Here is a 12,674-nt window from a genome sequence, read left to right on the forward strand (position 1 = left end):
AGCGAAATTTTCGCGAAAATTTTTGGTAAAAAGCGAAAGCGAAGCGAAGCGAATTGAAATTACAAAAAGCGAAAGCGAAGCGAAGTGAATTCGCTTCGCTTCGCTTCGCTTCGCTCATGAGCGAATTCGCAAAGCGAATCCAGACCCCTGTTACGATGAATTGAGATTTATTGACCGACTAATGGCCTTTTATTCAATTTGGTTTTTTATCTCAATTATTCGTTTCTTATTCTTGTTTGTAAAAGATTCCTTCTTCGACCTGATAATCCCTACTCATTATGTTGGCCATGATTAAAAACACTAAACTGACAAAAAAGGTCCTCTGATAAACGTGTTCGTTGTACTCATTTAACATCATCAATAAATCCCCATATCCGAAATTCCATCCGTGCCTCCGTTTCTCCCACGTGTTTTCCTGCCCTTGCAGATACCCCTTTTATGAAATGAATAATCTGCTCGGATTTATACAGGTATTAAATTTTATTCGACAAAGAAGGAGCAGGATTAAAAAGTCGAAATCTGAAGCAGCTCTGTTTTGGCGGATCGTTGTTGATAATTGGACGTCTTAAATAATTCGACGAGGAACGCACTAAAATGAGATCATCCACTCAAAATCGTACCTGATTGATTTCTCCAGCTTCTCGATCTAGATTGCATAGAAAAAAGCGGAAGAATTGAGTTTTGAGTTTTGAATTTTCAGACGGTGATCAGCGGGACTTTGCTCTATTCAAGAGTTTTATATAAGCGCTACATGCCATAGCATGTGGGAAAATGTTTTTGATGCAAAACTAGAACCGAAATTGAGGGACTTAGGTCTTTTTTAGAAGACTTTATCGTGAAAAAATGGGTCAAATTAAACTTCAATTCCTTCAAAAAACCTGTTGAAAAATAAATCAACTGTCAAATTTTCCCGATTTTCCGAGACCGCAAAAGTTCTTTCCTAGCACGTTTTTCGCGGTGTAAACTAACCTTCCTTACACCCTAAGAAACTTGTCAAAGAAAGTCGATGTTCATCAGTAATCCGCTTCTTTCTCAAGCCCGGTCGTTTAAAACTCGTTCCTTTAGCTTTTGAAGAAATTTCGAGGCGGATTTCGTGCTTGGCGAAGTATTTTTTCGCGGCTGATTGCTCACTGTCTTTTTCGGGGCGACTACAGGAGCTACAGGGGCTACAGGAGCTGGAGTAGGCGCAGGAGAAGGGGGTGAGAACGCTTTTAGGTCTTGTTTCACTTCTTCTAGAGCTTTTTTCGTGACTTGAAGTTGATCAGCTTTCTTTTGCTCCGGCTTTTCGAACTTTTTCTCGGCAGATTCGACCATTTTATCCTTCCGTTTTGTGATCATTTGTATCATTTGCGCGCAGTCTTTAAAAAAAGGTTGAAACTCTCAAGGTAAAATGAGCTGATACTGTCTTCCATCTTGATCAAATTTCAAAGAAAGAGACTAATTATTTTTTTCTAAATTTTGATCGATCTTTGTTGTTTTTCGTACCTTTTTCTATTCTAGTGATAACATCCTTCTTCTTCGCCGCAATAGCCGCTCGGGAGCGCTCAATTCTTGTAATCGCATTTTGCAACTCGCTAGCCTTGGCTTCCAGCGCTGGTTTGGACTTGAGAGGAGCAGCCGTAACCTCGGTCTGTTTCACGGTTAACAAACGTTACTTCCTCTTACAGGAGCCCTGTTATACATTTTTGACTAGAAATAAAGAGGCAAAATTTGGGCCCATAATTGTCGAAGAAAAAATGGAAAACAGGCCCAAAATTGTCGATTTTTGACTAAAAAAAAGGGAGGCCAATCTCTGATTGGCCAATTTTTTGTTAAAATTACCAATCTTGGGCCGGATTTTAGAATAAAAATCGACAATCTTGGACGGAAGAAGAGCCTTGAAGCTCGAATTTTACTGTAAAAGAAGTTGGAATTATGAAATTAATCATTGAAATTTGCGCCTAAATTTATTTGATTCGGCCGTGGAATAATCCCTAAATTTCTCCAGCAGGTGCAGTGAGCCACGAGTGGTTCCTCAGAAGATGAGCTCTTACTTCAACTAACAATTTGAGGTTTCAAGCGGAATTTTTAGAAGAATCACGTTCTCACGCAATTGGAAACTTGTTTCCTCTTATACTGTCTTCTTCCTACGGGGGAGAAAGAAATGGAGAAATATTTGCAATGGGATTAATGATAACGTTTGTAGCGAGGTGTTTTTGTAAGCAAAATTGATCGACAAAGAGATTTTTTTATTGAAAAAATGGAGAAAAAAGACGAAATTCCTGGTTATAAAGTTGAAGGATTTCTAGGAAAAGGAGCTTTTGGAATGGCTCTTTTGCTCTCATCTATTGATGGTAAATTTTGCTGATGATGATATTTGGGTGATGAGATTTTTAGACAAAAATAAAAAAGCGGTGGCTAAAAAGGTGACGATTCAGAGTCAAGAAGATCAGCATTTAGGAAAAAGGGTTGAAAATTAGTAGCCTCATCATCTTTAATACAGATGCTCCTTGAAAAAACGACTATTTTCATCAAAGTCAGGCCGTCTTATTCCTTAAAGTTTTTAAGGCTTAAACGCCAAAAAGACTACTTAGTAAATCGGCCAATCATTGATTGGCAATCAACTTGTATGATGAAAATTTCGCTATCAAGAGAAATGTCTGTAGAGTTTTCAACCTTGAAAAGCGGCAGAAGAAGCTCTACTCCTCAGATCTATCAACAACCCAAATATTGTCAGATATACTGACTTTCACATTGAGCTCGGGTATGTACCCCCCTTTTCCCTTCTTTTTACTGTCTTTCTTTAAACAGTCGGCATTGTTACATAATCATGGAGTTTTGCGATGGAGGAGATCTGAAGGGCCGAATCGAGCACTACCAAAAGTCCGGTGAAAAACTACAAACTGGCCGAAGCCTCATTTGGATTACCCAACTGGCTTTGAAATACTGTCACGAGAGAAACATCCTCCATCGTGACCTGAAGCCCGAAAACATTTTCGTAATGAAAGACAATCTGACGGCAAAGCTGGGCGATTTCGGAGTCGCTCGGAAACTATCGTTCGCCTGCCAACTCGCCAGTACTGTTTGTGGAACGCCGCTCAATTTCTCGCCAGAGTTGATTGAGGGCAAGCCCTATGCAAAGCCCACGGATATTTGGGCACTAGGATGCGTGATTTACGAGCTGACGTTTTTGGAACACCCGTTTTTGGGGCCAAACGAAACTGGGAATTTATTCCAACTTGGTCAAAAGGTATTTTTTAATAATTTGAGAACAAGGATGTGGCCTAAGTTGTCTGTATTTCAGAGATGAGTCATCTCTGATGACCTTGTTCATCCGTGATTCGGTAAATGTGTGGCCTTGTTCATCCTCAAAATTCCTGCATGTATGCCCTCGTTGATCCCGATGCAGCAAGTATGAGAATGAACAAGGCCACACATTCACATAATCACGGATGAACAAGGTCATCTCTGAAATACAGTGCTCGATTTCAGCGAATTCCACTTTAACTACTAATTTCATAGATTCTGGCCGTCAACTACCCCCGAAAAAACTGCTATCTCGGCCTCTTGGCTGACAAATGCCTTTCCCGAAAGCCCGAAAACCGCTTTTCAATCCAGCAAATCCTCGCCGACCCAAACCTCTCCCGAATCCAAGGCAAATTCAATCGCAACATCGAAACGTCAAAAATATACGTGTCCGAACTCATGGCCTGTTTAAAACTGAACTAATCGTAGATACGATCGTAATTCTTCATTTAATAAAATGCGTAATATTTTTGAAATGAACGAAAAACGCGTAAATCCCTCCAAAAAAAAACGGCAAATTTCGGCTTTAGCGTAACGACAAATACGCTGCTCGTTAGCAGATTTTCGAGGATTTATGCATCGTAAAATAATTTTTGGGTCGTTATTTTTTTGAACCGTTTTCCTGATAGCTTGAGACTCTTCGTTTGATACCGCCGTGGAATTCGTACTTTGTGATTGCTTGAGCCATTTTCATGTTTTTCTGGAGCAAGTCGATTCCTCCTTCGCCGTATTCGATGATGTTTCTTTCAGGATGGCTTTCTAGTGCTTATTTCACTTTAAAGCTAGGGTGGGCAAGATTATCGAAGTCAATGAGCAGTAGGGGGCGCTGTTTAGACCTATCTGAGAGTCGTCCTGAGCCAATCAGAGGCCGGTATTGCTTCCATCAGCCAATCAGAAGCGAGCGAATCCCCTACAAACCCCTTCAACCTAACCCTTTGACCACCCTAGTTCTAGAGCTTATCTTCTATCTCAAGATACACGGTAACCGCTCTAAGTACCGTATCTCCCCCTCAATCAAGTATAAAGCCACGTTCCTACAAGTCGGACAGAAAAACTGATACAGTCGCTTTTGCTGTTCTTCAGAAGCATCTACAACGCGCTTGATGCAGCCTTAGAAATGGGTTCCTTCTGTATGAAATTAGTGCTATCGTAATATCGTGTGCACCTCGTTACGAAAAAGGGTAACTGTTAAAATAGCTTAGATAAGGACGGCTCGAGGAGATTAAAATGCATCTGGAATGAGTTATCCGCTCACGCAAGGGGGCTGATTACATTATCCGAAACTCGGCAAGAAATCTGCAGGAATATTTCATTTTCATTTTACAATATTTTACTTGAAAATTCTATAATCAGTGGATTCAAATATTCAAGTTTAATGAGCGTAGCGAATTTCGAAGAAATTTTTCATTCATTATTTTTGATAATAAGTGATTAAGGACCCCCCGTCAGCTTTTTCCTTCGAAAAATTGAAATTTTTAAAAGCGCCATATTTTTGGTTCCTAATGCGTCCCCAGGTTAAACTTGCCTCAAAAACTCGATAAGAGGAATTTTTCATGAACATTTTTGCTGAAATTAGCGCAAATTCGTCAATTTTCGGTGAAAAGTCCAATTTTCAAATGCGAAGGAGTCGAGATAGACCCACAAAAAATGAAGCCTCAAAATCGTTTTTCACCCGTAGAATCCATTTCCGGGGTCAAAATTTTAAAATTCCGAAATTCGTTTTTTTTTTGTAAAAAGCTGACGGGGGGTCCTTAAAGATCTAAGAGCATAAAAGCGGCTTGATCTTTTGATAAGTAATTAAGATAAAATAATCAAAAGAAACATGTGTATGTAATTATGATTAGACATCTGTTTCCCGGATGAAGAGTAGATTTAAGCAACAAGGTTGAGAAAAAATTCAGAAAATAGAATAAAATGCAACTTTTATGAAGAAAATTTAGTGATAAAACGTTCTTGAGAACTTTTTACTGCTAAGTATTTTTTATTCTCTACATAATTTGTTATCATCCGAGAACTCCTTTTGCCGGTGATTGACGATCCTGATGATGATTAAAAGAATACATCAATTATAGTACCTCTATAATAAAAAAGAAAGAACCTTTTCCTTTACAAAAAGTATGCCCGCACGGCAAAAACAGCGGTTTCGCATACAAATCTAAGCAAACAGGGCATCTCAAATCAATCGGAATCGAAACATTTTTCTTCAATTTTCTCGAGTGCGATCCACAGCTATTCAGATCAGGAGAAGCAGGGCCAGAAGAACTTCCAGTTTTGGGCGCTCGGTTGGGAAGAGCAGCTGATTTCGAAGCCGCTCCAGAGGAGGCGGAGTTGGAGCCGGACGAAGATGGAAAACGAGAGAAAACAAGGGTTGCGTCTTCGTAATTGCTGGCTTCGGCAATGTCGGAAGTTGACTTGGAGAGGTTGCTTCGCATCCGCAGACCTTGGGTGTCTACATCCAACTCGCTTTCTAAGAGAAAATATTATTCAAAAAGCGAGATGGCTTGATGAAAGGGTTGAAAAGAGAAGTTTCTAAAGAGGACTTTCTTCCAGCAAAACCTAATTGATATAATTTGTTCCTTAGCCAATCAGAGCCTTGATGGAAAATTTTCGTTATCAAGAGGATTTGCTGTAGCTTTCTTGAGAATTTTTTTGTTAGAAAAAAGCTGTAAAATTATCGCTAGAATTTTAAAAGCGTTCGGGTTCTGTCCCCCTTTTTTCATTAGAAATTTTAAACGGGATTGATTCAGGTGCGTAAATTTTCCTTTCTAAATCAAATTCTCGCTCAAAATCAACCTCCATGCGAGATCGATTAATTACGAGCAAAATCCGTCTCTCCGATTTGTTAGAGCCGTTATACGATGAGATTAGCTCAAGGATAAGTGCGGATTTGATTTCAAGCTTCATTTACGAAAAAACCGGGAAGAAGACTGTGAGTTGAGCGACTGGAGGTTTCCAAGCAATTGGCTCAGAACTCGCCCCAGAATTGAAAGCGGTTCCAGCGAAATTCTTATAAAACCTCTTGAACATTTGTTATTTCGGGATAATGAGGGAAAGGGTTGCGGCTTTGGAGGAGCTCTTCACAGACACGTAAGGATCGGTTGAAACGGGATTTGTGCAGTTTAGGAGTAATTACTTCATTGTCGACTAGACTGTCTGGTAGACATCGATATCGAGGCCCACGATTGTGAAAGCAACGAAAAAATTGCTCAAGGTCAACGATTTATCAATTTGAATCTTTCGTGCAGCGCTCTGATTGGTTAATGTCGCGGTATCATGATAACTCATGATTGATAATCATGAGCGCCTTTTTCAAAGCTCTATCGACAATCTTGGACCCAAAAATCGCTCAATTTCTTGTCGACAGTCTCCAAAAAAGCCTATTTATCCGTGAATACCCTCTTCTTGATTTTTTGATAACAGGCCTGAAAGACGAAGATTTCCGTTTCAACCTTTTTTTTCTAAAAGAAAAAACACGTTACGGAAAAAAAAACGCTCGGCGAACGCAAGCACCATAATTTCTAAAACAGTGATTTGTTACGAAATGAGCAGGGCGAAACAGCGCTGCACAAATATCGCGGCCCGATCAAGCAAAAAAAAGCGCCAGGTTGAAAAATCGAATTTACGAATTTATTCGGGAGGTTTAGAAAACGCGCTGAGAAAAGAAGAAGCATTAAATTGGTGAAATCATAGAAAATACTAAAATAAATATTCTTTTAATCCCTTCTTATGACTTGGCGAATAAACGACGGAGAATTTAGCAAAGTGATACCCTTAATATTTCTGCAAAAGAAAGATCGATAATTTTTTTTTAAATAAGGGCCCCTTATTAAGGGGGTGTTTATTTTAAAAGAAATTATAAATCTTTCTTTTGCAGTAATATTAAGGGTATCACTTTGTTATTTTATTCTCGATCGTTTTTGATGGATTGTAAGAAGGGATTAAAAGAATATTTGTTCTAATATTCTCTCTGATTTAACTAATTTAACGCTCTTTTTCCCGAAAAGTAAGGGTGTCACTGTGTTAACTTAAGTAAAAAAAAGAGCTAAAAAATCCCGTTTCTTGATGTCCTACCCCTTAATTTCACTAGAAATTAGTAAAATTACAGTTTTACAAGGCAAAAACATGCTCTTGCATCTTCATTAGTAGTAGCTCCAAGAAGCGTCGTTTAAGGTTATCAGTCCCAGCTCCTCTTAAAAATTTTAAATTTGACAGTCGAGCATGTCCCCCTTACGACATCGTGTTCACGGAAGACGCGGTGTTCTTTTTGGTGAACAGTTTTGGCCTTTTGATTTTTGAATCCATTACGCAACGCTACGTTTTTTCGTACCGAACCCAAAATGGCAAAAGTTTTAACGCGAATGGCAAATTAAATAATTAATTGGATCAAGAGCAAATGATGAGTTTTCAGTTTTTTAAACAGCACAAATTGGACGGTCCATTTCGTCCAAATCAAAATGGCACATTCAATTACTGACCTATCATTTCTTTTTCCTTGTAATTCGGTGTCTAATTTTCCCGATTTTAGAAAGACTTTTTTTTCGACAAGGACGTGCCACGGTGGCAGGGTGCTTGTTTAGACTCTGGAGTCCAGAGTCTGGACGGGCTCTTTTTCTCTTGTCGAAAAAGAATCAACAAAAAGCTCCTAAATTGGCACCCTAACTGCGGAGACCGGGGATTAGGCAGGCTTTGGAGCAAGGGCTGGTTCAAGATTTGAGGCGTTACTGTATCAATAGTCAACAAAATCGGAGGAACGAAAAGGCGATATTTTCCGCAATAATTCGGTTAGTTTAACACGTAAATAATACTATTAACGACGACTATACTCTTAAACCTGTCCCCTCGAACTTCAGGGCGGCTTTTTGAAGCTCCTAGAAAAATGATCGTTTCTCCAAAATTTTCTTTATCGAAACCACAAAATTGTGAGGAGGAGCGCATAAGAATTTTTGATAAAATTTCAAGGTAAAAAAATCACGAAAAAGTGGGTCATCTTTCAAGAAATCCCCATTTCCCAATTTTTTTTTTTCCAATTTTTGGGCTGTGTTTATTTCAAAAACGCGGCCGCAAAGTGCGAGTTGGACGCTGGAATTTCATTTATATAAATTGACATCAAGGCGGCGGTGGAAATTATATCTTCTAAACCGTAAGAAATATATTTTGTTTTACGTGTTCCGCTGTTAGAAAACCCTCCACCGGCGATTATGAGAATTATTAAAAGCAAGTTTTACAAGTGTTGGTATTGAAAATTTGATTGTTTCTGCTAAAAAAAAGATGGTCGATTAAACTGTCAATAAATCATAAAAAACTGCTCTTCTGTGAGTTCCGCAAAAATTAATCAGTTCAAAAATAGATCGATGATCACGTTACATCCTCTAGAAATAGATACGGCAAGAAAAATGACTCTTTTCTTGAAATCTGAATTGAGCAATTGAAATCATTTATGAATTAGTTTTCATCCAAGTTTATTTTAAGAAACCCGAGTTTCGACATAGCTTAATTCTATTTCGAAAAGTATGATTGATAATGACACAAGAGCGGAGTGGAACTGACGGAAAAAAGTGTCACGTGAGAAGGATTTCCCCGGCATAACTCAAGAATTTCCAAGTGGCATCTGGAGAAAAAGCTTCGGTCAAAAATCAAATTCTTCGGTAATTCGACGCTGAGTCGACACCCTCGACTCGAAAAAGGGAAAAGCAGAGTTTTTCGAATTAACCTGTCGGCGCATATTTACCAATATTTTGTCCAAAATTTCTTCATCCTTTTTATAGTTTCCCTTTTCTGGTGGGATTACAGTAATGGGAAACATGGTAGTGGGAATTTAGAAAGACAATGATTTCATAAGAAATTGAATCATTTTAGTGTTTTCCCGATCGAGTACCGTTGGAGTTTTCCGCCTTTGGATGAACCGCGGCCAACTCAAGAGCCGCCGCGCTCTTTCCAAAGAAAATTTTAAAGGGCTTCAATCTCCGTTCAATCTTTTTTCTTTTTTTTAGAAAAGTCCTCTACCCTAATTAACGAATTCTTGTTACTGTTACCTGTTCTGTGAGAAATTGAAGAACATGTTTTTTGATCCTGAACCCATTCTTGAACCAGTTCTAGCTTGTTTTTGGGCTCTTGAATTTTGTTGAAATCGGCAACGGAAAACGACTTGTTTGAAGTTGAAAATGCAGCTGATGATTGAGAAATGAAGAAAATCTGTTGTTGCTTTTGAGCCTTGTTTTGCGGACGACTGTTGGGAAGGTTGGCCAAGCGGGCGGTGGGAGACACGGAGCGGGAGGAACTTGATGGCACCACGGAAGCTCTAGAATTTTTAAACGTTATACACGCCCAGTGTCAACACATTTCGCATAAGTTCTGTCATTTTTAGCATTCCCAAAAAGAGCATGAAAAAAAGAGATACCAAAATAGACTTTGACATCGAAGAATCCTACTCATTATTCAAAATAATAATCAAAACTATAAGCCGCAACTAGGCGGATTTTTTAAACTGCATATTTCAATATTCTTATCGGCTCAAAAGTGCCTCGTTTTCTATTGAAAAGATTATTCTTATTCAAAATTTAGCCGCTAGCAGCTTTTTTCTTAGACATTTTTAGCTGCGCGCGGCTCAAATAAATATTTTCCAAGCGACAGAAATGGTAATAAAAAGCCGCGCGCGGCTAATGAAATGTGTCAAAAAATTACCTTAGTTTTCTGGGAGCATCTTTATAACTGACATGTGCTTTCTTCTTCTCCCTTTGCCTGAAGCGCGTGTATCGCTTTATACTGTTGACGACGTATTGCTCCGAAGAAGCTGGAGAGGAGAAGTCAATTTTGACGGGCTTGGCAGCTTTGAGCACCTCGATCTTCACCATGTTGGAGGTGGTGATCGAATTCGCGGAACTAGAGACCGTCTTTTTCGTGTTTTCATAATCGTGCTTTTACGAGTTTCTTTTGATACTGTATAAAGAAGAGAACGTGTTCCAGCGGTTTTAGTAAGAAGCATATTTACACCGCAGCGCGTATATTTCCAACCCAACTGGTATATTTTCTTTGTTCTGCGGATTTTCCGAAGAATTTTCTTTTGTTTAGTCAAAGTTTGAAGTTAACCCAGCCGCGCATTTTGGCTCATTTTTATCACAAAATGTGCTTTTCTTTGGCAAGAATTTTGCCAGGAAAAGACTTTGACCTCAATTTCTCCAAAATCAAAAAGCCGCATGCGGCTTTTTCTAAAAATTTCGAGTCAAAAATAAGCCGCATCTAAAAACCTATCAAAAATTTGGAAACTTTGAGCCAAGGGGTTAATTTTTTGTGTTTTTTTTTATTCAAAAAGGGTCTTTATTCCACTACGGGATAATTTCTTATTGGCTTAGATTCCTCCACGTTGCTCAAAAAAGACTCGATCTTTGAAATCTTTTCGATTGACCTTCGAGTTGCGAAAGGGATGAGTTCCAGCTGCATCCGATTTACGCAACTGAGGAGCGCGCAAGCGGTTTAGAATCGAATTGTACCAGAACATGAGCTTTACGGCTCACTCAAAATCTCATCCCGCGACAATGCAATAGGAAATCGCGGAAAGCACGTTCAGAAAAAAGGGAGGAAACAGTAATTACAAGGGAATCTCTCTTTGGACTCCAATGTTTGGAGAGTTAATATTATTAAATTGAATTGAATTTAGCGCCGGCCTCTGTGTTTTGATTTGAGCTGTTTTGTTCGTGAACAATGGTCAATTACTAAAAAATGATGGCTAAGGTTGTCGATTGAAACAGTGAAGTTATTGGCAATTAATTCATTTTGTTTTAACAACAGTTGAAAGCAAGGAAAATATTAGTAAAAAACAGGGACACATGCTATTTCTTTGAAACAATGAGAGACCATAAATAAGCCGCCTCAATGTTTCCAACCAAAAAAAATTTTGATCTCACAGATCGTCAAAATAAAGCTCAAGATTTACACGAAAAGTCAAGTCCACTATCTTTGTTTTGAAAAAACGGCAAAAGTATTATTTTTTATACGATAAATTCATTATTGCGACAGTAAGATGTCAAGTTGAGTAAGATGTATGATATCAAAGATAGCCTAACTCATTTTTATAAAAATTAATAATTTCTATCAAATAAAGAAACATTCCTGTCCAATTTCCGAGCTCGCGCTAGAAATATTGCTCCCCAATGCGGAATCTTCTTCATCAGTCTCTGAATTCTCAATCTTCAGCCACTTCAGCGGCTTTGTTTCCTTTTCCCTTCCTAACATCTCGCTTGATTTCTGTTGGATTTCAGAAATGCAATTTCTCTCGGTTTATTTTCAAAAATGCGAATTTAGACGTATCAAAATACGTTCTCTAAAAAAGCCGTTTTCTTTTTCGATGAAAATTCTCGATGGAAAAGATGTTGAGAAATTAAGGAAACGCGGGATCATGAATTCTCGCGGCGGCGGCTCGTGAGCGCCATCCAAAGCGCGCATAACGGCGCATGCCGCGGCTCTGTTTGTCTGCAAATCACTTGAAGCTGTCGATTTGGAACAATCAAATGAATACAACGGGCGATGATAAAGAAGTGGTAATTATTCGGCCAATTATGATACTCATGTACTCATTATGATTTATAAATTATTTTGTTTCAAAGTATATTTTCAGGCTCTAAAATCATGTAAACCATTTTTCGCGGGTCATTTTAAATGATTTTTAAGTCATCGTAGAATTATAACGGATTAATTGTAAAAACGTCATCCGGCTATCGGAATCAAATTCTTTTGAAGCCGTGGAGAATAACCGTTGACGCTGAAATGATAACTGACGCAAGGTGATGAATCTGGATATTCTTATTAATAAAGCAGCATTATCAATCTTACTAAAGTCGTATAAAACGACCGCTACAACCCGAAGTTCGTCAGTTGAAAAAAAATGGAACGACAATTGAGACTTTTTGAACAATCGCGGCTCAAGAAAGCTGAAGAATTTCTGGAAAAATTGAGCGAGAGACGGACCGATTCGGCTTGTCGAAAAGCTTTGCGGAATATACAGACGACTATTCGAAGATACAAGCGTTCTGGTCTCCCCAACTTCGACATCGATCGCCTCGGCTGCTTCGTCGACATCATCATTCAATCCGTCATCTCTTTTGCCCTCTACGCTCGGGTAGGAGTCGACAAGCTTCGTGAACGATACGGCCAAGCAGCATTCGATCATATTCGGACAAAATGCAGAGATGCTCTTTTGACCTTCTGGGAAAACGGAGCTCTTCTGGAATCAAAGCTCGACGAAGCCCTGGACAACGGATGGAACGACCGAACCTTCATTGTTCTTCTAGCGCGATAATTTAACTTCAAAGAAAGATGGAGGAACTCACGTTGCTCTCCGCCGCATAATTGTATAGATTGGTACTTAGAAGCTGAGATTGGCAAGATGTTCCCAT

General features: G+C 38.9%; 3 protein-coding genes across 3 annotated transcripts; 1 reads left to right on the plus strand and 2 right to left on the minus strand.

Moving 5' to 3' along the window:
* Positions 1-467: 467 nt before the first annotated feature.
* On the minus strand, positions 468-1,641 carry LOC145709878 (uncharacterized). Its single transcript, XM_081787584.1, has 2 exons — positions 1,486-1,641; positions 468-1,358 (listed from the first exon to the last, which is right to left on the minus strand). The coding sequence occupies exon 2, from the start codon at positions 1,345-1,347 to the stop codon at positions 1,033-1,035; it is 315 nt and encodes a 104-aa protein (XP_081643710.1). The 5' UTR covers positions 1,348-1,358; positions 1,486-1,641; the 3' UTR covers positions 468-1,032.
* A 598-nt stretch (positions 1,642-2,239) lies between these two features.
* LOC145712262 (serine/threonine-protein kinase Nek5-like) lies at positions 2,240-3,742 on the plus strand. Its single transcript, XM_081789951.1, has 4 exons — positions 2,240-2,333; positions 2,665-2,743; positions 2,791-3,229; positions 3,502-3,742. Exons 1-4 carry the CDS (start codon positions 2,240-2,242, stop codon positions 3,706-3,708), a joined length of 819 nt encoding a protein of 272 aa, XP_081646077.1. The 3' UTR covers positions 3,709-3,742.
* A 1,556-nt stretch (positions 3,743-5,298) lies between these two features.
* LOC145710676 (uncharacterized) lies at positions 5,299-10,213 on the minus strand. The gene is made up of 3 exons (XM_081788468.1): positions 9,967-10,213; positions 9,318-9,583; positions 5,299-5,752 (listed from the first exon to the last, which is right to left on the minus strand). Exons 1-3 carry the CDS (start codon positions 10,134-10,136, stop codon positions 5,352-5,354), a joined length of 837 nt encoding a protein of 278 aa, XP_081644594.1. The 5' UTR covers positions 10,137-10,213; the 3' UTR covers positions 5,299-5,351.
* Between the last annotated feature and the right edge of the window lie 2,461 nt (positions 10,214-12,674).

This window comes from Oikopleura dioica, chromosome 1 (genome assembly GCF_907165135.1).
Source record: "Oikopleura dioica chromosome 1, OKI2018_I68_1.0, whole genome shotgun sequence".
In the NCBI taxonomy this organism is placed as follows: Eukaryota; Metazoa; Chordata; class Appendicularia; order Copelata; family Oikopleuridae; genus Oikopleura; species Oikopleura dioica.